Source organism: Anabrus simplex, chromosome 2 (assembly GCF_040414725.1).
Source record: "Anabrus simplex isolate iqAnaSimp1 chromosome 2, ASM4041472v1, whole genome shotgun sequence".
NCBI lineage: Eukaryota > Metazoa > Arthropoda > Insecta > Orthoptera > Tettigoniidae > Anabrus > Anabrus simplex.
Genome location: NC_090266.1, coordinates 709,692,091 through 709,718,205, shown reverse-complemented (window position 1 = coordinate 709,718,205; position 26,115 = coordinate 709,692,091). Strand labels below are relative to the sequence as shown.

Genomic DNA, 26,115 nt, shown 5'->3' with positions numbered 1-26,115 from the left:
CGTGCAGTATGAACCCGGGCATTGTCCTGTTGAAACATCCCATTAGCAATGTTCGCTATCATAGGGACAACCACTGGATTGAGTACTCTATCAACGTACTGTCGAGCAGTCATAGTGCCCTCAACAAGCACTAATTGTGATTTCACATAGGGGGCACATACAGCTTAAGTGGTCAAAAAATTGATTTTTCTATTTTGTTATGTGATTTTAGATTATACTCTTCTGTGTAATTTCATGAAAGAATTACATTAATATCTGCAATAGTTCTTGAGTTATGGCCTAAAACGTAATTGAAATCCCTGCAGGCACCACGCTCCATTCTGCTGTCACATAGATCGGAACGCGTTCATGCCTTGTTTCCGAGTTATTACTACAGGCACATTCATATTTGCCGCGGGACTGATTGTCATATGACTTGCTCACTTTCTCACACTTCCATGGCGCTGGTAGCGACATCTACTTCCTTTTATTATTGTTTGTTACCATGTCTACAAAAGATCAGCTGTTTACAGATATGCATATGTGACTTCTGTTTTTATTATGTAAATCTATTGTCTAGCAAGTTGTGTTATAAAGTGAAACTTGGGAAAGAGGAAATCTTCCTGTTTACTATGGGAATGCTATCAGGGAAAACTGCAATTCTGTAAATGAGATGAGGAAGGCTATTTGGCCTGAATGGTACCACAAAGCATCCTCAGATGGCAAGCCATACCATTATTTCTGCCCAAAGGGACCTGATTCGTGGTGCTCTTACCGAAATGCCATAGTGGAAGGGCAAGTTCAGGCTTAAAAAGACAAAAATAACATATCCCTTTCTATAATGGAGGTTGTCAAACCTGTGTTTAAAGATTTAGTTAAATAGGTCTCCTGAAGAGGTGTGTAAGAGGCCACACCCAGAACAATGATGAATCCCTAAACTCCAAAATTTGGAGAATTTGCCCAAAATGGCTTTGCAGGGCATAAAGTGGTAGGTATAGCAGTAAATGCTGCTGCTATGACTTTCAATGATGGTATGCAGAGTAGATTGAATGTTCTTGAAGAGCTACAACTTGTTCCTGGAGAGTACTGCCTCCAGGCTTTCAGCCATATGAATGCTCAGCGAGTCACTTACAGCCTTAAAAGAGCTCAACAATCGACAAAGGAGGCAAGGAAAGTAAGGAGAAGACTAAGGATGGTAAAAGAATCCAAGAGAAACTCACAAGAGGGAATCATATATGCACCAGGGATGTTCTAGAGTTCATTCATTTCAGTTTAACTTTAATGCTCATTTACCACAACTTGAGATTTTCAAAACGGTTTCCCTTGTAACATGAACAGTTCTCAAGATATGAGCATGAAAGTTTGTACTCTACATCACTTTCTAGTGTTCTAAAAAGTGAATTAATTTCGTAGTAACATCACGGCCAGATCTTTTTTAAAAATATTTTTTGAAATAAAATGACCTAAAAATGAATGATAGGAAGTATTGTTTTAAAAATATTACTTAAAAAAAAATGTTTTAGAGGACTTAATTCAGTTTGTTCCTCAATTATTTGGGAGTATATAAAATCAACAAATATTAGAATCAGTCCAAAATTGTGGATGATACGAGGGAAACGCTACTCTTGTGTGAGAAAAACTGCAAAATTTGAAATGCCCAAAAACATCTTTGAAAATTTTAATTTTCTAAATAATTATAAATATATAGGTTTACAAGGACCTTTTAGTCATGCATGCAAACGTTTAGCTAAGAAGGCCCCGTGGAAGCTGTAAAAATTGAAATTGAATGATACCTATTTTAGATTGGTTTGAGCTGTATGTGCCCCCTAAGCCAATAGCTCCCCAGACCATAATGCTTGGTGTTGGCCCTGTGTGCCTCTCGACAATAAGATCTGGGAGGCCCCTCTCCCCGGTCCGTCGGCGCACACGATTCCGGCGATCACTGCGGGCAAGACAGAAGCGCGATTCATCACTAAAGACGACCCTATGCCATTCGTCGACCCACGTCGATCTTTCTCGACACCAAGCCAGCCTTACACGTCGCTGTTGTGAGGTCAATGGAACACCTTCTGCAGGGACATGGGCTCGTAAGCCAGCTGCACGCAGGTGATTACCAACTGTTTGTTGTGTAACGTGGGGTGCCACAGCTGCTCGAATTTGCGCTGCTGTTGCATGGGGTTCCATCCGGGCCATCCGAATGATGCGGCGATCCTCTCTCACAGTTGTCTGTCGCGCTGGGCCTGTGCCAGGTCTACGAGTGTGGGTACCTTCATTTGACCACTGCTGCCATACACGTTGTACCGTAGATGCCTGTCGACCAACACGTGCAGCGACAGTCCTTAGCGATAATCTAGCCTCACACAGCCCAATTATCCGAGCCCTCTCAAACGGCGACAGTTGTTGATAGAGTGCTATTCACTGTCGTCGAGGCATTTTTGACGGGGAACACTTCACTGCACAGACTGCAAGTCAACTACGCTACACCAGAGTCCGTATACTGGAGTTGATTCCTTCGCGACCAATGACGTGGGGAGACCTGTAGCAACAATCCAATGGGTCTGAAACTTTGATCGTTTACATACCTACATGGCATCGTACCATATCTTGAAAATTAACACAAACGACCAATGCCTTCATGGTGTTGCAATTTCAATTTTCTTAAGTGTAGTTAATACACTTGGTACACAATTCGAAAGCCATAATAAACATTTTATTTGAAGGACTTAATTCCGTTTTCCAGGAACCAGTGTAAGTGATCTATAGTTCGAAAGCATCATCGCACACAATGTAGCCGTTGATCATTACGCAGGCTGTTTGGGAGATTAGTACGAATAACCTTACTGAATGTAGGGGTGGACGCCCGCAGTTCGTAAAATATCGTGTTTTTAATTTTGCGAATTGTTTGTCTGAAGGTGGAGCTTGAAGTAGAGCGCGATGTTCGTAAAGTAGGTAGTAGCTTCCTTTGCCCCAACCTTATACCACACGCCGTACCATGCGTAGTATGTAAGAAGCAGTTCTAATTACGTCATTGCACTGCAGCTGTACAGATCACTTCACTGCACTTTCAGGATGTATGCATGCGTAATGTGCAAGAAACAATTTGAAGTACATCACTGCAGTGCAGCTTCAGGACGTATGTATGCATAAAATGCCAGAAGCAATTTGAAGTTCAGCACTGCAGTGCAGCTTCAGGATGTACGTATGCGTTATGGGCAAGAAACAATTTGAAGTACATCACTGCATGCACCTTCAGGACGTAGGCATGCGTAATGTGCAAGAAACAGTTTGAAGTACATCATTGCAGTGCATCTTCAGGACGTACGCACGTAATGTGCAAAAAACAATTTGAAGTACGTCACTGCAGTGCAGCTTCAGGACGTATGCATGCGTAATATGCAGGAAACAATTTGAAGTACATCATGTCAATGCAGCTTCAGGTCGTATGCATGCGTAATCTGAAAGAAACAATTTTAAGTACATTACTTCACTGCAGATTCAGGACGTATGAATGCGTAATATGCAAGAAACAATTTGAAGTACGTCACTGCAGTGCAGCTTCAGGACGTATTACACCGTATCCTGTCACAAATTCGGCTAACCTCAGGGTAAAAGCGCGCGGTACGCCCGGATGTGGGCAACAACAAAAATCTCTAATTACTAACGAATACTAAAAAGTATGTGGACAGGAAATACGGACATATATCTACTGAATGTGAACTCAGGTATATGGGTGAGATGGATTTATTAATCTAAAAATATAAATTTGGCTCATACTAATCAAAATAGAGAAACAAAATCAACGTAAAATCGACCTCAAATCGGTCAGAAAAAGTGATACGCACATAGATATTATTTACAGGTTAGCAAAAGTTATACAAAGAAAAGTGGGTGACGGCCCGAAATTTATGATTACAAACATCTACATGGAAATTGGAACGCGTTACACAAGTTTTGGATGGTGTGACTGCTTCGTTAAATCCCTAAGTCCGTTGGCCGTAGGCTCGATCTAAAACCGTCCATTAAATGCGTCGGTAATAATCGATATACTAGTAAATTGTCTGACTAACATATATACACTCCGAAATACTCGGACACAAAGAAATAAAAGACTTGTTCAGGGCTGTCCGTAATCAACCCTTCCAAAATAACACTGATTCTAATAATATGCGTCCGTACGCATTAGCAAATCAATCAGGACAGAACCTGCTTCCCTTAAGTTAGCCGGCGAGCTAATAATATCCCATTACACAACACAAGACATCACAAAACAAACAGTAAAACGCAAGAAAATAATAAATAACATAAGGTGCACACGGAGAATTACCTGCAAATAAAACACATACAAATATGCACTGAAGTTGATAGAGTCATCGCAATTCGATTCCTACATATTCAGGCTCCGAAGATTTTATATCTTAACAAGACACAAAATCGCAGTCTCTTTCCACATGGCCTAGGCGATCAGCTGTAGGACAACAAACATTTAAATAAATGGAGCAGGAACGCAGAAATCTCGGAAATAACGGACACGCTCGTAAAATACTTTCACTCGTAGAGGGCTCACAGCATAACAGCTGACAAGGGCTACATACCTGGGAGCTTAACCAACGGTCGGGACCAGGCCAAAACTTTATCTCTGCAGCAAGGCTCGAATCCTCTATGACAACATTTTACGCACAGGCAATGGATTCTCGAGCATAATCACAGGCTGGCTCATTAACATATACAAATCAGAGGTTCCAGTAAACATTACGGCTTTCTCACCTATGTCGCATTAATTTAGCTCCATCAACATCTCACGGCATTTCCAGCCTCTCACATAATATATCCTCGGTTCGATACCCTTACGTTCCTGAACTCACCTGCCCCGAATATTAAAGATCCTGCTCTGTTTTCAACGGTGAATACAACTCTATCGCATAACTCCTTACAGCTGAAAAAGTCATGCTTCATGCATAGAAATACATCCTGATTTACTGCTGCCTCTAATCTATTCTGTAAATCACGCAACGCTGATGGCGTGTAGCCTACTTAATATTGTAAAGATTCTCCTCATCATCTCTATCAAAATCAATTCACAAATGAAATAGGACACACTAAGTAAAACAAAAGAAACACACTTATAACTAACCTACCTTATCCTTTGTTCCCATCTGATTAAAATATATACACTTATCTCGGGCTTAAACATGAATGGCATCCCTGAACGTATTTACTCTTACAAAACTGAATAAAACAAGTGCCACACTGGCTTACATTTAATCAATAATTAATTTACTTGAAAATCCCTATACTAGTGTTCGACTATCACACTCTGCATGCTTTATAGAACTTAGGAACTTAACTTTGCAGCCATCTCTCCACCGGCGACGAATCACATGACCGCTATGTCATGGTCGTCTAGCCCATAACAAATGCAAACATCACGGGCTGAATGGTCATCCTCTCGAATCCTGGTGACGCCATGGTTGTTGTTTGCTTGATCCCGGAATCGTCTGCAATGGTGTTAAATTTCAGTACATCTGCTTCACCACTTGGCGTGATCGTACACAAGATTTCTCCCTTAGCGATAGACTGCCATTTACTACAGCCTGCGCACAAATAAGTAGTCCCGATTTGTGCGTCACTAATTTATGGGAACTAGCCCGGTCGAAATCAGCCTTTGTCAGCGGTAATATCTGTACGGAACGCACACTTTACCATCGCGATCCGCGAACGCGTTTTAAATGTTTTATGCTAGTTGATAGCGTTATTAACTCTTGTGAGTTCACTCGCAGTTGTCGAGTACTAGTCTTACGAAACTCACAATTAAATGTATATAGCGATATTTTAAATTTCGCCAGGTAGCACTTGACGTTTCATTACGGTTAATAAAGTGAAGTTAGAAATAACTCTCTCCGAATACTGAGAGTCACAAAGCAATGGTAATTAACAAGTTTCTGTAACACGCACACACAACGTGCAGCTGAATTCGAATAACAGAATGAGCTTCAATGCGAGAATGAGTAAACTGAGCTTCAATACGAGAATGGGAAGTGTGAGAATGAGAGTGCTTCCCCCTCCAGGCAAGCTTATATAGCCTTACAGTGATGCCGTTGTCGAGGTGAATCCCTGGTTAACATCGGCTCTGGCTTCGTAACGGCCGAGTGAGTGTCAATTGCTTCGCCTTTAAATGCGAATTTCTTTCAATAGAGTACAAGTAACCATTATTACCGATTCCTGGTATATGATAATTCTATTCTTATTTCCTATCAAGTCGGACCTGTGGAATCTAGCTCAGTGGTGGATATATTCATATGACTCCAGCCCTGGGAAGGCGAGGTTTGGTAACCTCATACAACTGTTTTGTGGGTAGGGGTCTACATGTCTGAAGTCACGGCTAACAAATTCGAACTTGAAGATTCCATTCCTACCGGGTCGATACGGTGTTCACATAGCCTAAGGCACGGCCCTCCAGGTTTCCTACCTTCATTCCCTGCGTCTCTGTGATGCTTTAAATAAAATTATGCCGTAGTGTTCTGATTAATAAGTCGAGGCATATCGTGATATGGCTCAGTATGTATGGGTAATGTGCAAGAATTTTTTTTAAGTACATCACTGCAGTGCATCTTCAGGTAGTATGTTTGCGTAATTTGTATGAAAACGTTCTACGTACAAGATGCGAAAGCTTTCACACTGGAAAATATTGTAATCTATGTCAACAAAGCCGCAAGTCGTTCATCATTGAATACTACTCGAGCTACGAACAAAGTTTCAACTTCTTTTCATATGCATTCAGGGTCCTATCAATGACCAGGAGAAATATGTGTTATTGTCTTCCAAACACCCTGTAGGCTATTTCCAAGCTTTCACTGCTTACAACATTTTAAACACATAAAAATAAAATATTTTAATATACTTTTAACTCTTACCTTGAATATATATATGACCCTGAACTATTTAAACATTGCTTTACCTTTAATTATAGCCATAAATATACAGTTTGAAATTTTAGGTGCAGACTTGTCATATATATATATACACTGACTGACAGAGCAAATGCAACACCAAGAAGGAGTGGTCAGAACTTTATGCCAATTGCAGGGTACACTGACGTCACTGAGGTATGCTCATGATGTGAAATGCGCCGCTGTGCTGCGCACGTAGCGAACGATAAATGGGACACGGCGTTGGCGAATGGCCCACTTCGTACCGTGATTTCTCAGCCGACAGTCATTGTAGAACGTGTTGTCGTGTGCCACAGTACACGTGTATAGCTAAGAATGCCAGGCCGCCGTCAACGGAGGCATTTCCAGCAGACAGACGACTTTACGAGGGGTATGGTGATCGGGCTGAGAAGGGCAGGTTGGTCGCTTCGTCAAATCGCAGCCGATACCCATAGGGATGTGTCCACGGTGCAGCGCCTGTGGCGAAGATGGTTGGCGCAGGGACATGTGGCACGTGCGAGGGGTCCAGGCGCAGCCCGAGTGACGTCAGCACGCGAGGATCGGCGCATCCGCCGCCAAGCGGTGGCAGCCCCGCACGCCACGTCAACCGCCATTCTTCAGCATGTGCAAGACACCCTGGCCGTTCCAATATCGACCAGAACAATTTCCCGTCGATTGGTTGAAGGAGGCCTGCACTCCCGGCGCCCGCTCAGAAGACTACCATTGACTCCACAGCATAGACGTGCACGCCTGGCAAGGTGCCGGGCTAGAGCGACTTGGATGAGGGAATGGCGAAACGTCGTGTTCTCCGATGAGTCACGCTTCTGTTGTGTCAGTGATAGTCTCCGCAGACGAGTGTGGCGTCGGCGTGGAGAAAGGTCAAATCCGGCAGTAACTGTGGAGCGCCCTACCGCTAGACAACGCGGCATCATGGTTTGGGGCGCTATTGCGTATGATTCCACGTCACCTCTAGTGCGTATTCAAGGCACGTTAAATGCCCACCGCTACGTGCAGCATGTGCTGCGGCCGGTGGCACTCCCGTACCTTCAGGGGCTGCCCAATGCTCTGTTTCAGCAGGATAATGCCCACCCACACACTGCTCGCATCTCCCAACAGGCTCTACGAGGTGTACAGATGCTTCCGTGGCCAGCGTACTCTCCGGATCTCTCACCAATCGAACACGTGTGGGATCTCATTGGACGCCGTTTGCAAACTCTGCCCCAGCCTCGTACGGACGACCAACTGTGGCAAATGGTTGACAGAGAATGGAGAACCATCCCTCAGGACACCATCCGCACTCTTATTGACTCTGTACCTCGACGTGTTTCTGCGTGCATCGCCGCTCGCGGTGGTCCTACATCCTACTGAGTCGATGCCGTGCGCATTGTGTAACCTGCATATCGGTTTGAAATAAACATCAATTATTCATCCGTGCCGTCTCTGTTTTTTCCCCAACTTTCATCCCTTTCGAACCACTCCTCCTTGGTGTTGCATTGTCACTGTCAGTCAGTGTATATTCTGAATTAACTCCCGGTCTAGAAAGCAAAAAATAAGGCAGATAGGATTAGTCGTGCTGACCACACGACACCTAATAATCTTCAGGCCTTCGGGCTGAGCAGCGGTCGCTCGTTAGGCCATGCCCTTTGGGGCTGTTGCATCATGGGGTATGTTTGTTTGTTTGTTTGTTTGTTTGTTTGCTTGCTTGTTTGTTTGTTATGACATAACTGCACTCTTTCAAGATTAAACACATTCATTACCTCTCTAAAGTGCTTTCTACCGTGAATGTGATGGTCTTCAGCAACTAACTTGTGCTACAGAAACACTTAAACCGAGTGAGCTGGCTATGTGGTTAGGGTGGTTTAGCTGTGAGCTTGAATTTAGGAGATGGTGGGTTTGAATAACACCGTCGGCAGCCCTGAAGATGGTTTTTCGTGGTTTCCGATTTTCACGCCAGGCAAATGCTGAGGATGTACCTTAATTAAGGCCACGGCCGCTGCCTTCCTAATCCTAGCCGTTTCCCATCCTTGCGTCGCCGAATACCTTCTCTGTATTAGTGCGACGTTAAACAATTAGGGAAAAACTCATTAAATTAATATGTCCATTACCAACTTAGAAAGGCAATCCTAAATGGAGTGGCCGAGTAATGTCTAGAATAAAAGTTACATTTTTAACAGACACTTTTCAAAATGTACTTGAGAAAATGATATATGTTGTGAATATTTTTTGTCGTACCTTTTCACATTTACTCTTGATATGTTCTTGAATGAAGCCTCCATCGCTCAGGCGGCAGCGCGCCGGCCTCTCACCGCTGGGTTCCGTGGTTCAAATCCCTGACACTCCATGTGAGATTTGTGCTGGACAATGCGGATGCCAGACAGGTTTTTCTCCGGGTACTCCGCTTTTCCCTACAAATTTCATTCCAGCAATACTCTCCAATATCATTTCATTTTATCTATCAGTCATTAATCATTGCCCCAGAGCAGTGTGACAGGCGTCGGCAGCCGGCACAATTCGTATCCTCCCCGCTGAATGGGGGCTTCATTCATTCCATTCCTGACCCGGTTGAATGACTGGAAACAGGCTGTGGATATTTCATGTTTTTGAGTGTATGATATGGAATTTGTTAGATTTTATATGGGTGTTGTCCGCAGTCGTCCGGCCTCCCCCCACTCACCCCATGGCTCAATGTGAGGTGACTGGTTTAGACTCTTGAGGGCTGTGATGGTGTAACATTCTCGATATGATCTCGCCATATTTACTCCAACCATTTACTTGCACTTTCATCAATTTCTTTATATTACATTCAGAGGACTAGACAGAAGTCTGATTGAGTCAACACAAGCTTGGGCCATTGCAAGTGGCCATTTAATTGTGTCTGTTCTCTGAGAGTTAATTAGTCAACGTTGTTGTTAATGAACAGGTGCTTGAGGCATCGTAAGTGGTAGTTTAATTGTTCCTGTTCTCGGATAATTGATCGGCCATTGTTGTTCTTAATGGACACTAGGATTTTCAACTCTCTCATATTTCATATGATTCTTCGGCTGTTTTGTTTTTAATGCACCGGTAGTATGTATGTATGTTTAGTCCTCAGCCCAAAGGCTGGCTGGATCCTCAACAGTTCCGCCATCAGCTGTCATAGATGGCCTAGGCATCACTGAAGGGGCGTACTAGGGAAATGAGGAGTGAGGTAGTTTTCCGTTGCTTTCCTCACCGAGCCAGAAGTTGCAGTTATATATCAGTCTGCCAAGCCCACTGAAATGCATGCACCAACTGACCCTATGAGCAATATTTTCACACCATTCATAGCAGGGACTGGCTGCACAAGGAATGGCATTACTAGCATCACTCATACCTCAGTCACTTTCATTTTGTCAAAGCCAAGGATAAAGCTGAGACAGATCAATGAGTGTAACAAAATTGCTCTAGCCCATACCAGAAGACATAGTGCACTGTAAACACTAGGTCTCGCCAGCAAAGGCACACCGGTAGTATATTATACATAATTAAATCGTTCGTTTTTAATAGCTGAGTTGCTGGTTAATGTAAAGGCCTTGAAGTCCCCTTAATCCCATAAACTATACAAACACACTTTATGAAAATAGTTGTCTAAGAGCAATGTTGACAGTGTAGCTCAAGTGTGAGTACTCAGATGCTGAAGATGATCGTTTTCACGTCAGAGATCACTCCAAAGAGGTAAACATAGTGAAGTGGACGTTGTTAAGTGGGTACTTTTATCTTCACTACGTAACGGACATAAACGTAACAAAATTTGTCAGATGTTCTAATCTCCGAGAGTATTATTACCTCACTGTTCTATGTAATACTTTATACTTTTTAATTATCTGTTAAATGCTTGGTAAAATATTTATTATATAATAAAATTCTTCCGGGCTGTTATGCCGTGGTCCACTCCTCTCGCTTCTCCCAGACGTTTCGACTACTGCTGCGGTAGTCAAACGCAGTCGCCAGCGGGATACAGGAGAGCGTATCTACACGACGCCACAGAAGATGACTACCGCAGCAGTAGTCGAAACGTCTGGGAGAAGCGAGAGGAGTGGACCACGGCATAACAGCCCGGAAGAATTTTATTATATTGACACCGGCCGTGAAAGCCTTCATACTTTAATAAAATATTTATTCTAGACAAGGCCAGTACATTCGAGCAAGCAACGATTGTTGGTAAAGTTCCTGCACGTTGGCCTCTTCATCCATCTTACATGCACACCTTTGGTATTACTGAGCGCTTCTTTGTCATCGTGGAGCAGCCACTGTGTGTGTCCGTGCCAGGGATGATCAAGACCCAGTTGGCTAACTCTCCTATGGTGGCAGCCTTCCGCTGGTACAACGACCAACAGGTACTCAAGTTACCGCTTTTGAATGTTCTTTTTTAGAATTTTAATGCAGTCCGGCCGAAATTAAATCGTGATCACTGAGTCCTATGACACGCTGTTTTGAGTAGACTTCTGGATTATTGGTGCCGGCTCTCCTATATTTCACTTGATTCTTTGTCTGTTTTTAATGGATGTCCGGTATATAATATGTACTGTAATTAAGTGTTCGTTTTTAATACTTGGGTTGCTGCTTAATATGAAGAGCTTGGAATAGTATGTTGTGTTACTTATTTGTTTATTAATTTTATTTGTTCACTTATTTATTTATTTATATATTAATTAATTAATTTATTTATTTATTTATTTATTTATTAGTGCCTTGTTCAGTGGCGAAGTTAGGGCTCTAAGCCCTATAATACACTTAATCACATTTTAATTACTATTTAAATACTATTTAAAGTAATATAATAAAATAACTGAATATTTATAAATAACAATAAGAATGGATTTTAATAAATAATTAACAAACTGAATTAATATTAAAATATAATTAAAGTTAAATTGAATACTTAACGTAAACATAAAATAAAATAAAGTGAATCACATATTAGGATCATTAAAGTTACTTAATGAGAAATATTTCAACCTTAAAGTAAAGAAAATTAGGACATTCCTTAAGAGCAAGTATAAACACAATAATATAACAAAATACTACAACAAATGACAATATGCAGTAAATGATCCTAATTTCTCATAATGAATTAAGGATCAAAACACATTATAAAAACTATATACTGTAATAGTAAATAATAACCTAATATATTTTTCTTACAGCTATAATAAATATTAATCCATATGTCATTTTATATTACCGAGCTCGATAGCTGCAGTCGCTTAAGTGCGGCCAGTATCCAGTATTCGGGAGATAGTAGGTTCGAACCCCACTGTCGGCAGCCCTGAAGATGGTTTTCCGTGGTTTCCCATTTTCACACCAGGCCATAAGACCTATCTGTGTCGGTGCGACGTAAAGCAACTAGCATTTTATATTCTTGTATAAATCTAACTAATTCTCAGACTCATACTTCGGCTAACAACAAACTCTAAACACACTGTTCACATTTATAAATGACTTACCAACAACAAATTCGACTGACCTGTTCAAACTGAACTGAAAATGCGATTCTCCCCCGACCAGCAGCAGATCGTGTGCAGGAATAGCCCATCCCCCGATGAAGTCAACATTACGCGTTGTTTTAAGACATAGAGCGGTAGTTAAGATTAGAATAATAGCAATTTTGAGGAGGTCACCAAGTATTATAATGGATGGATAACGACGTTATTATTTCGGTACATAATACAAAGTTTGAATTAAACAAGGGCCTCAGGAGAGTTCACGCTCGCGAGCATGGTGTAAAGGATTGTTTTCTTTTGTGTGAAGTAATTTGGTGGTACATCTGATGTAAGGGACGGCGGGGTAGGGGGGATTTATTGTTATTTCATGGTTCGGTGAGTTATTGTTCACTGTAACGTGCAGAAATAGTATCGTAATATCCTTCCTTTTCTATTTCTAGTGCGTGCTGCGTGCTGAAGGATTGGGTGTAGTTCATCTTCCTCATGAGATCAAACAATAAATGTATTAACAGCAAATCGGAGGAAGCAGTTTCCTTCTATATTCTGTGTCAAATGGGAGTTTGTTTCCGTTGCGGTCGTCTTTATTTTTGCCTGGTACAAGTAATATAAAGCGCAGTGAAATTTTCCATGAAGCGCAACCCATTGAGTGGGTGGGGTAACGCGACGATATAGCAGCAACTTCTGTGGACAATTCTGAGTACCCTCTCGAAGCCAAAACGCTTGCAATTTGACACAGAGTTTACGTGAATGTTTACACAGAGCTTCCAAACGTAAGTTGATTTTCATTGGTAAGAGCTGATCATTCATTGTTTCCCTCTCCATCTGCTCGTAGTATTCGCACCGACTATTATAAATTGTGATTGCTGGGAAAGAAGCACTGCAGTACTCTCAAAGTAACCACACTGTAGCTCTCCGACATGACAACTCTTTCTTTCTTTCTTTCGTTCTTTCTTTCTTTCTTTCTTAATCCGCTTAACCTCCAGGGTTGGTTTTCCCCCGGACTCAGCGAGGGATCCCACCTCTACCGCCACAAGAGCAGTGTCCTGGAGCTTCAGACTCTGGGTCGGGGGATACAACTGGGAAGTATGACCAGTACCTCGCCCAGGCGGCCTCACCTGCTATGCTGAACAGGGGCCTTGCGGAGGGATGGGAAGATTGGAAGGGATAGACAAGGAAGAGGGAAGGAAGCGGCCATGGGCTTAAGTTAGGTACCATCCCGGCATTTGCCTGGAGGAGAAGTGGGAAACCACGGAAAACCATTTCCAGGATGGCTGAGGTGGGAATCGAACCCAACTCTGCTCAGTTGACCTCCCGAGGCTGAGTGGACCCCGTTCCAGCCCTCGTACCACTTTTCTAATTTCGTGGTAGAGCCGGGAATCAAACCCGGGCCTCCGGGGATGGCAGCTCATCACACTAACCACTACACCACAGAGGCGGATATGACGCAACTCTGCCAGAGAATATACACTTCCTTCAATTTTTGCAATGTTTCAAAGTTGATTGTCTCTCTAATTATATTTTCTAACAAACATATATTGAAGAATTTTCCCTTTCCAAATTTATTAGTGGCACAGTTGGTTAATTGCTTGTCCTCTATATGTAACACCTCCGTGTCATTGAATTTCAACGTTTAAAAGATCTCCTGCGAAATAAAATTCCTACATCATAAGACAGTAAGTAGTTAGAGCAAGTGTTATTATTATTATTATTATTATTATTATTATTATTATTATTATTATTATTATTATTATTTCTAATTTTAGAGAAACCCCAAGAGTAAAGGAGCAACGCTATTGTCTAATTTTGGTGCAATGGAGTGATGATGTTTGATCCGCAGACGCTGGTTCACCTAATGGACCGTGAGACTGGTGTTCTGCTCCGGACGTTTGTGACGGAGACTTTCTTCTATCTTCACATCATAAACTGCTACGAAGAGGACGAGCATGTTGTCGTTGACTTGTGCTGCTACAGGGATCCATCAATGTTGGACTGCATGTATGTGGAGGCAATGAAGGTATGTCTAGAATATTACAGTAAAACTTATAAACGTTCCGTAAACTGATATTGTGCATTTGATCTGTGTTCACCGACCGAGTGAGTGGCGTGCTCAGCTTACATTCTGGAGATGATAGGTTCGAATAATACTGTCGACAGCTATTGATATTGGGCCTTATCTAATACCCCCTGAAAACGATTTTATAGATTGGAGCATGCAGCTACTCTCAACCAAAATATTAAGTGTACTCGAGTTTGGAGGTTGTTTATGAAATAACCAATAGACGTACAGAAAATCTAATAACACCATCATTTTTCTCCTTTCATTTCACGTTAGGTCATGTACGTTTCGGATTACTGATTTGTACTTTAATATTATATTTTTTATCGCAGGTGGAGCGCAAAAAGTTATTTTTTAGATTTCAGAATTGTATGTTTCCAAGAAAAAAGTTATCAGCTTTGTAAGGTAACTTTTTCTCTGTTCGGGGTGGTAGGAAAATTGCATTCTTGGTCGCGTTGTGACATGTATGTATTAATAATAATGTTATTGTTTGTACGTCCCACTAACTAACTTTTAACGGATTTCAGAGACCGCGAGGTGCCGGAATTTTGTCCCTCGGGAGTTCTTTTACGTGCCAGTAAATCTACCGATATGAGGATGAAGTATTTGAGCCCCTTCAAATACCACCGGTCTGAGCCAGGTTCGAACATGATGGTGATGATCAATGGCTATGCCGTATGGCTGTGCAATACGTAAACGGATTGAATTTTTTATATCAGTTTGTACTTGTACTGTATTGGGTAGAATGATATGGATCAGCAGTAGGCCGGTACAGGGGAGGTCATGCGACGTTGCCGCGATAGCGTTGGGACACGTGCCATACCGCTCCTCGCTCCAAATTAAAAATACGGGCTACTATTAGACTGAGATCGGGGCTCCTCGGGGGCCAGGAAAGCTTCTTCACATCCGTCGAGTGCTCGTCGAACCATTCAGCCACAATTCGGGAGCGATGGGCTGGAACATTGTCTTGCTGTAACTACAGGTCGTTTGTAGTGTGCTGAGGTGAACAAAGGGTCAACATGATCTGCCAGCATGTTCCCATAACGTTCGCGGGTGAAAAACGTTACCAGATTTACCAGTGGTCCCATTTCATCTCAAGTTAACAGTCCCAATTCGAGGATACCATCACCACCGGTCTGAACTATACCCTGATAGCAAGAGGGATCGATTGCCTAATGTTGTTGACGACGCACCAACGACGTGCACCAACTGGTACCTCGACTCATCTGTCCAGACGACCTCTCTCCATGCATCGAGTGTCCAGTGGCCGTGTTCCTTTGGCCATATCAGTCCCTGTGCCTTGTGACATGTGTTGAGCAGAGGGAGGGTCATAAGCCAATGATAAAAAGATACATGAGAGAATTTTTTCAATTGTCTATGGGCAAGATCGCGGGGACTTGAAGCGTGGAACGCTCGATAGCGTCACCCACGTCATCCAATCAGGGAGAAAAGGAGATACCGCGGGATGAACCAGGGAATCTCCGAGGCCAGGGGCCAGTAGGAGGGGCTTAACTCAGTCACGATTCCTCAGTCTACAAAGAGAGGGAGTGTTTTATAGTGAGCGAAATCTCCAACCCATCGAAAATCAGCATAACCAACATTGTTTTCGTTGTGTGTATTTCAAGAATTACGTCGAACTTGAAATCAGGAGATCAGAAATTCATCGTGGAATTTAGAAGGACCAGTTACATACTTTATTTTATTGTACTAGAAGTGAAGAGGAAAGGTAGTAGTGTGTTATATAACCGTGGAAAGTTCCATTAGCAATTTTACAAGCGTCTGTGAAGCATTTGAAACCGGGAACCTACCGTCGAAAGAAGAGCAGAGTTATAGTCATAACGCGAGAATTTACGATCGGATCTTTCATGGATTAATCTCAATCTGTATCCAGTAACCCTGACCACCTGATTACAACACTATTTCATTCATAGCACCCTGTGGAAAGGGGAAACACGATTTTGAGTTTGGAAAATTTTCCTGTGTTACACCATTTTGCAGCTGAAATGATAAAAGGAACCAGATGTCCCTACCACAGGACACTTGACTCTTTTACCTCGAGCGTAAAACACGCATGTGAGTTTTTCGGATACTTTTCCTTTGTGAGAGTGAGTTTTGGTGAACATTTGAGAAATAAATACCAATTGAATAACACAGATTCGTGAAATCGTACCCAGTAAAGAAGGCTGGTGCGGGAAATGTATATTTAACTAACTTTTTGGGATGAATACAATTATTATTATTATTATTAATATTTGGAGGCAAAGGAAATCGGGAACTGTGAATAATACAGTATGAAATAATCTTATGAAAGACATAATGAAACGTGTAGGTACGCGTAAACCTTTTTTAAGCCCCGAGTCCAGAACAGTGTGACGTTAAAATGCCCGGTATCGGAAAGTGCGCGTGAATTGTGACGCTCAAGAATGGGAAAATAACTGTGTGTGTGTGTTCACAGTATTAGCAGTGGACAGTGAAGAAGCCAGGATCATGATCTTCCGTTGGTCGAACGAGGAATGGAACCAGGATTTCATGGGATTCAGCGCGAAGGAGATGTGCACCAAACACCATCATGGACTTCCCGGAGTTCGAATGAAAACGTGGAGGAAGATAGGCGGTGTGCAAGAGTACTTTCTATTGCATGGACATGTCGTGATGCGAATTTAATTATTGACTTGTGAATATCAGATGATGGGATTAGATTAAAATGTGCCTAGAAAGTTAGTCACATGTAAGTAATCTAAGGTGCAGTCTGAGTGTTGTTTTCTCTAATTTTGTGTAAATATGCATGCGGATTTTATGGGAATTTATCATCTTTCTTTGGGGTGCTTTACAATATATTTGTAACTATTTTGATGTAAGTTTGTAACTGTGAATGCCCGTAGGTTTTGGGAATATTGTTATTTGTAGTATTAGAATAGTTGTCGTAGTGTTTATACCTGGGAGGAAACGTTACCATTATGTTGATTATTTCAGAATCATTTTGTTAGGACACATTTGAGCCTTTCCTGAACTTTTGGGAAGGATAGGCATTCGAGGTAATAAAAGTAACGTGCAAGCAATTTATTAATAGTAGAATGGTCCTATGTGTAAGAATGATATGGAGAGGATCTGTGACCGAAGTTCGAACGTCGTCCACCCTATAGTTAGGTGAGAGATATTGTGCATTTTAAAAGAAATAATTAAAGGCTGTGAGTAGAAAAATGTGGTGGCTTCACGCTAAATACCTTAGGAAAATCGTATTTAGGAAGTAATTAAGTTGTAGTGAACAGAGGAATAACATCATCCAGGCATGTTGCGAGTTTGGAAACCAGGACCCTGGTGTGGAGAGATTTTGATGTACGCTATGCAGTGGTTTATTACATGTGATGTCTCAATGAATGAAATGGATTAACGGGCTGAATTTGATTATATGAGCGACGAAGTTTTAAAGCCGAGAAGGCAGGTGGATGTATTTGAGAATGAAAACATTTTAGGCAACATGTGAAGAAGGTTTGTGTTGGCTACCTCCAGTAAAGGAGCAGTTTATGTTATGTGATACGACACGCCCCAAGTCGGGTTGATCGACCTTCAGTGAGAGGGGAGCGATAATTTGCTTTTGTGCATGAGACGAAGAAATAGCAGGGAAATATTCACATTGAGAGTGGGTATCAAAACACACGACATTTTTGTGTGATTTATGTTAGAAGCTCATCATTTTCTCATTTTAATTTAATCTTAGGTAGGGTCATCGGTCCAGCGTTATACAGCAATTACGTTAAATCTGATAGTAGGGATTTCAGAGCTTATCTTCGGAGCGGGCAGACCGCTTACTAGAACCTCGGCGGTCGCATTTGGCTTACACGGAGTCTTGCCGTGTTCGACTGGTTTCATCGTGTCAGTGTTTGGATTGTTGTTTGTTGTACAACACATTTGTGTGTTTATTGATGACGTAAGTTCTGATTCGTGCTAATTTTACGTATCATGGGTGCGTGTCCAAATCAAGGTGTTTTTCAAGATTGTATGGGTGTCCAATTCAACGTGTTTTAAAGAGATATTTAATATAGGTCCCTCTCATATACGCATAGTGTTTTTGTAATGAAGTTCCAATGTATAGGGAACTATTTAAGTAATTTGCCTAGTGCACGCATGGTCATGGCAATAATATTTACTACAATTGTACTCAGTCTTGCCTTCGAGTGAAATAATTCACAACATAGTCTAAAAAACGAATGAATTTTGCCGCCCAAGGATTATTCCTTTGCAACAATGTTCTACGGACATGTTCATATTTATGTATTCATTTAAGTTAGTCTTGATATTTGTGTTTCATTTTCTATCATCACCAAGAGTCAATAAACCTTTATTTTTGCCGATAATTGATTCTCATTCGATATAGTTAGCTGCAACCCTTCTCCTGACCTTGTAGGCCCATAAGTTTCTAATATCATCCAGCGCTTGACCCAGTACGACCCTGAGCACCTTGCCGCTTAAGAGGGTAGGTTGACATGGCAGGGAGATGATTCTGGATGGTATTGTTACGAATAATACTCCATCTGTTTCATTGCTCTAATTTATTTCAGGATGACCTAATAAATGCATACACACGTATTTAAACACACACAATTCCAACCGGTTATGAATGACCACACTTACTAATTACAAGTATATTTATACATTTCTATTCCTTATGGCGCAGTAGGAGGTCCAGCCCGTTCGTCTACCTGCGGACGCTTAAGCGTTACTTTCACTTTCCCAAGTACAGTCAACTCGTACAGCAGCTGTGTGTAGACCGCTAGATTTGAACACAGTGCCACTAGCTACACAACACACGATGACTGTTCGTTGGTTCGATTCCACAGACAGTCCAGTAATTTACAGTCACATGCAGTGAACAACTAAGCAACTAAACAGTATTCGACAGCAGGACGATACTCACAACAGCGAACATTAACACAGGTCCATTTATCCTCGCACTCACGATAGCGGGTTTTCTCGCTGGCTCACGGCGATCCTCAGTCCAGAGAATTACACGAAGACATAGTACAGCCTTTCGTTCTGTCGTCCCCAGCCCACTCACTGGTCTCCCCGACACCACAACAACAGCTCCTGGTTCTGACCTCGGTGGAACACTAGCGACAGCCAACACCTCTGTTGCCCTCTGCCCAGCCACCGAACCCTAACGCACTGAGTCTCTCACTGACTTCACCACGGAGTCCAACACTGACCCCGAGTCCAACACTGACTGACTGTCCACGGCTAGCCTCCCTTTTCATAGCTCGCGCGATTTGACCCAGATATTTCGCGATGTCAATAGAGGCAGAACATTCCCGTTCAATTTCCAAGAAACTCACCGGTAAGCCGGCCGACGAGAACAATACACGGAAAGTCCGGCCCCACCCGACGAGCCGGCTGGGAGATCCCAGGTCGCGTGAGTCACCAGCCCCGTCCTGGAAGTACCGAAATGGACTACCACGGGGCTTGCACGTAACAGTAAGTTTTCTCACAACTCGTTGCTTGAATTGTCGAGTTATCTGCTGCGTTTTGGCTCGTCTATGCGCTCTTACTATCCGAGCTAGCCAATGGCGTCCTCTGTCATCAACGCGTCCTACACTACGACAATGGAGCCTGGCGGCGGTGGTTTTGCCATAACCCACGTACTCACGGTACACTCTTGATACGGTGGCCCTTGGAAAGCCCAGTGTCTGCACGACTTCAAAGACAGTGGCCCATACATCTTGCGCTGACAATCTGGCCGCGATCAAATGTGCTGAGTTCTCGAGTCTTACCCATCCTGCAGTCAACTGTTACTCACAATGCCCGTACGAGTTCTGACATTCTCGCTGTTACATGCTATGCTAGCGATGGCCAAACGCTGCACAGTTCGCAGGGTGTACAGTTACCGCACACTGACTTCGCACGCGTGAAGAGCTTGGTAGGCGTGTCCGCTCTCTAGGAGAGAGAGACGTCATGTGGTGGGGAGCACTGACCGTAGAGTGTGCCGGGTGTATTCTATGAGTTTGATGACTAGGGAACATAGCCCACACGGTTCAGGACGGCAGTGGCTCTTGCAAACGCATTGCATTACAGTGGCGTATACTGAGGGCTACCAAGGCTATCAGTGAAGCCCAAACCTCAAATGAGAACGATGGAAATCTAAAGCACATTATAATGTAAGCATTTGACATATTGTTCCATTTACAGAACTTGAAAGCAATGAAAAACCGCCGCACCTATTTCTGAGAACAAGGCTTCGGAGACTGATATTGCAGCCCAGACCTTCGTCCCTCTTCCCTCGACTCATTGCACGCGGCTTCCTGCTGTATGCCTGATAAGCGCGGGGACCGGGAAAGATAGGTGTGTTAGGCTTCGGTCCGTCAGATCGCCACTGCTAACTATCAACCTTGCGTTACTCATCGTATATACTTCTTCACCTCATCCTTCTGACTTAGGCTAATTATATAGATAACAGAGTGCTGGTATATCACTCCCGCTTACGTCTATATCCTCGTCGGAAGACACTGTAGGGCTGCTGTTATAGGAGTATTATAGATTTATTTTTGGTAGATCTGCTAAAATGAAATGCAATCTTTCAGGTTTAGTGTTCTCTTTTGTTGGTCGGAATCGAACTCATGAACATGGGTAGGACACCACCACTGATCTCCTGAGAAAGCATATTAACCGGTGAACGAGGGGTACGACCGCTGTGAAATTCAACATTTTTATTTAACATTATTATTATTATTATTATTATTATTATTATTAATGGTGCATGAGATCTGTATAGGCTTGGTGTCTGTTACTTCTAACGTATGAATAAGATATCCTGAGTCCACTCAGCTTTCGCTCCCGTAAAGCAAAGTTGGTCGAAAAACAGACCGATGTAAAGATAGTTTCGTCTGGGAGCTGACTTCCTTCTTATAGAATACTGTTGATCGCAACTGTGAGCTCACTGCATTAGCTTTACGACACCTTGATTCAATCTCACTTACTGTATTATCATCCTGGGAGAACACACAACCTAAATACTTGAAATTATCGACCTGTTCTAGCTTTGTATCACAAATCTGACATTCAATTCTGTTGAATTTCTTACCTACTGACATCAATTTAGTCTTCGAGAGGCTAATTTTCATACCATACTCATTGCACCTATTTTCAAGTTCCAAGATATTAGACTGCAGGCTGTCATTAAGACCGAATCGTCAGCATAGCCCAGACTACTTACTACATTTCCACCTAACTGAATCCCTCACTGCCATTTTATGACTTTTAGCAGATGATCCATGTAAACTACGAACAACAGAGGTGAAATATTACAGCCTTGTCTAACCCCTGTGAGTACCCTGAACCAAGAACTCATTCTACCATGAATTCTCACTGAAGCCCAATTGTCAACATAAATGCCTTTGATTGATTTTAATAATCTACCTTTAATTCCATAGTCCCCCAGTATAGCGAACAACTTTTCCCTCGGTACCCTGGCATATGCTCTCTCTAGACCTACGAAACATAAACACAACTGCCTATTCCTCTCGTAACATTTTTTCAATTACCTGGCGCATACTGAAAATCTGATCTTGACAGCCTCTCTGTGGTCTGGAACCACATTGGTTTTCATCCAACTTCCTCTCAACGACTGATCGCTCCCTCCCTTCCAAGATGCCAGTGAATACTTTGCCTGGTATACTGATCAATGAGATACCTCGATAGTTGTTGCAATCCTTCCTGTTCCTTTGCTTATAGATAGGTGCAATTACTGCTGTTGTCCAATCTGAAGGTACCTTACCAACACTCCATGCTAATCTTACTGTTCTATGAAGACATTTCATCCCTGCCTTCCCACTATACTTCACCATTTCAGGTCTAATTTCATCTATTCCTGCTGCTTTATGATAATGGAGTTTAATTACCATCCTTTCCACTTCCTCAAGCGTAATCTCACCAACATCATTTTCTTCCTCCCCATGAGCTTGGCTGTTTGCAACACCACCAGGATGATTTCCTTTTACATTGAGAAGATGTTCAAAATGTTCCCTCCACCTCTCCAGTGATTCCCTGGGATCTATTATGAGTTCACCTGAATTACTCAAAACACTGTTCATTTCCTTTTTCCCTCCCTTCCTAAGATTCTTTATTACTGTCCAGAAAGGTTTCCCTGCTGCTTGACCTAGCCTTTCCTGGTTATTACCAAAATCTTCCCATGACTTCTTTTTGGATTCAACAACTATTTGTTTCGCTCTGTTTCTTTCATCTACGTACAAATCCCTGCCTGCCTTGGCCCTTGTTTGGGGCCGTTTCTGATAAGCCTTCTTTATACGTTTACAAGCTGCTCTCACTTCATCATTCCACCAAGACGTTCGCCTTTTCCCATCTTTACACACAACTGTTCTTAGGCATTCCCTTGCTGCTTCTACTACAGCATCCCTGAATGTCACCCATTCGCTTTCTTTATCCTGAACCTGCTTACTGTCTACTGTTCGAAACTTCTCACTAATCATATTCATGTACTTCTGTCTAATTTCCTCGTCCTGGAGATTTTCTACCCTTATTCTTTTGCAGACAGATTTCACTTTCTCTACCTTAGGCCTAGAGATACTTAGTTCACTACAGATCAGATAGTGGTCTGTATCATCGAAAATTCCCCGGAAAACTCGTACATTCCTAGCAGATTTCCTGAATTCGAAGTCGGTTAAGATATAGTCTATTATGGATTTGGTACCGCTAGCCTCCCATGTGTAGCGCTGAATAGCCTTATGCTTGAAGAATGTATTCGTAACTGCTAAACCCATATTAGCACAAAGCAAACACTTCCTATTCCCATTAGCTTCCATATGTTCCCCACATTTACCACTCACCCTTTCGTATCCTTCAGTTCTATTTCCAACTCTCTCATTGAAATCACCCATTAGCACTATTCTATCCTTGCTGTTGACCCTGACCACGATGTCACTCAATGCTTCATAAGACTTGTCAACTTCATCCTCATCTGCACCCTCATATGGTGAATACACTGAGACAATTCTAGTCCTAATTCCTCCAACTGACAAATCTACCCACATCATTAGATCAGAAAGGCCAGAAAATGCGAGAGCAAAACGTATTTACAAACAGTTTAGGTTCAGCATAATGTTGCGTTTACGTACCTTTGGGCCTAGTAGGCATCTTCATTTAGCGAGAGTGAAATTGTTGGACACAGTTCGAATGAAGATGAACATTCCATTTTTGATACTTGTAAATTGTTGTGCTCTTGCACAGTCGGCATCTTCTTGTAGCTTTGTTTTCCTCTTGGATTATGAAATGTCCTATTTGATCACAATGCACTTCCATGGGTAGAGCTGCCTTTGACGGTCATCCATAATTAGAATTGTCTCTCCCTGCTATGCCAGTTTCTTTGTTGCCTTCGCCATCATCACCACATACTTCATCATCTTTAGTATCATCACCTTCAGATTTCATCAGGGCCAGAGCTATATATGATCTAAATTGCAGCTGAGAGGATTTTTGATCGTTTGCTAGTCAATGTATTTTCCAAGAATTGACGATGACACTGTCAGCCAAATTTATAAACAGAGGCCACCACCACCTTTTACTCCTAACTCGAATCCTGTAATTGGCAATGCCATTGTCGTGCAGATCAACTCCATCCATGTGCGCAATGTACTCAGAAATAAATTTAGGCTGTGGTAAAGAGACGCTTTTCTTTCCTACTGTACCTTTTAGCGGCTGCTAGTGCTACAGTACCATTGTTGGTTGCCTCTGTCATAATTGCATTGTCATTCCACCTGACCATCAAAATATAGGCTTCATCTTCGAAAGCAAAATCGAATGAGCCCCTGGCTTTCTTCTACAGAACCGAGGAGGGTTCTAAAGGACACTTAGTAGTACGGTTTTCACGAATGGTACCGGTTCGAAATAAAAAACTTGAATTCTCAACGTACGGAACAATTTGTATGATGAAAAGAAATCGTCAAAGAAAATGCGGTGAGGAGATGGATTATTTATAACTGACAGCAAGTCTAAAATCACTCTTTCACCCAGAGAAACTTCAGAGTAGTCAGTGTCTAGTCTTTTCCTACTGTACTGCATAAAGTACAGTGAACTGCACAGACACCATAGCTTGAAGCCTAATCGCACAGGTTTTCCTTTCATAAACATCTTGCAGGAATCTTTTCCAAAATACGGCACAATTTCCTCGTCGATGGAGAGGTTATGTGAAAAAATTCAGAACTGAAATTTCTTCTTGTTCATTACGTCGAAAACAGGGCTCAGTTTTGAAAATTTGTCATTCTGATCCAGTAGATTGTTATCTGACAATTGCATGTTTTGTTTCATTGTCATAAACTTGTTACGGCTCACGCATTGTAAGATCTTTGTCTTCGTCCTTTGACCAGCACAACTTCATAGCCGGCAATGTGTGATATCCAGAAAGGATCATTATTCCCATATATCGCTTTAGACTTATAGTGCTTAGTTAGAAGGAATGGGGGTTGTTATCGTGAGCATATTTTTGTTTGTATAATCAACAATCATTTGCAGAACTTGTGAATCGACGTACAGTGAAAATACTTCGTAAGGTGACTTATCACCTATACAGACATAACACGAGAACTGCCTATAAAACTAGCCATGGCTATGGCCAGGGCCATCTATGGCTCAGTATGCCGTACTGGGATGAGAAAGACGAGTTACTATGTTGTAACATTTAATAAGAAATTACTCTCTACGCACTTCACTTACTTGCTATTGGCTTCACGTCGCACCGACACAGATACGTCTTATGGCGACGATGGGACAGGAAAGGGCTAGGATTGGGACGGAAGTGGCCGTGGCCTTAATTAAGGTACAGCCCCAGCATTTGCCTGATGTGAAAATGGGAAACCACGGACATCTTCAGGGCTGCCGACAGTGTGGTTCGAACCCGCTATCTCCCGAATACTGGATACTGGACGCACTTAAGTCAACGCACTTCAGCGGAGAATGGAATATAATTCATTGCTTTCGGACATGATTTGTAATAAAGATGTGTGTTTTCCCACACTGATCATAAGGCCAATGACCTAGCCGTTTAGCCCCTTAAAACAAATCATGATCATCACATTGATTATCAGTGGAACTTATATTGATACGTGACCAATATGCGCACTACCAGGCGAGTTGACCGTGCGGTCAGGGACGCGTAGCTGTGAGCTTGCATCCGGGAGATAGTCGGTTCGAGTCCCAGTGTCGGCAGCCCCGAAGTTTGTTTTCCGTGTTTTCCCCATTTTCACACCAGGCAAATGCTGGGGCTGTACCTTAATTCAGGCGACGGCCGATTCCTTCCCACTCCTAGCCTTTTCCTATCCCATCGTCGCCAAAAACCTCTGTCGGTACGACGTAAAGCAAGTTGTAAGAAAATGCGTACTTACTTATCTCTAACATTTCAGCGCGAAACAAGCACGGTTTATTCTGGTTGATTTCCGACAGAAGAGTAGTGTTACGAAAATATTTACAGACTTCGAGCTGGGAAGACTTGGGAGTACGGAGACAGTTGAGCTGTCAGTGGAGAAATGGCGTAGAATGATTTTAATAGATGAATAAGCGGAGTGGAGATTTTAAAGGTAGGAAAGATCATAATCTGTATAATGTAAATAAGAGTTTTGTTTGTACGTTGCTCAGAATTAAAACATAACGATAGTTCTGTATCGGCCCTGTCCACAGTCAGAAGGAAATGCAA

At 42.4% G+C, this 26,115-nt stretch overlaps 1 protein-coding gene across 1 annotated transcript in view; it reads left to right on the top strand.

Annotated features, from left to right (window-relative positions):
- The window catches only part of ninaB (neither inactivation nor afterpotential B), a 79,530-nt gene that overhangs the window by 28,509 nt on the left and 24,906 nt on the right, over positions 1-26,115 (top strand). Inside the window, exons 6-7 of the mRNA XM_067140030.2 lie at positions 11,049-11,260; positions 14,205-14,381. Coding sequence (XP_066996131.2) covers positions 11,049-11,260; positions 14,205-14,381 — 389 coding nt within the window. The remainder of the gene's footprint in view (positions 1-11,048; positions 11,261-14,204; positions 14,382-26,115) is intronic.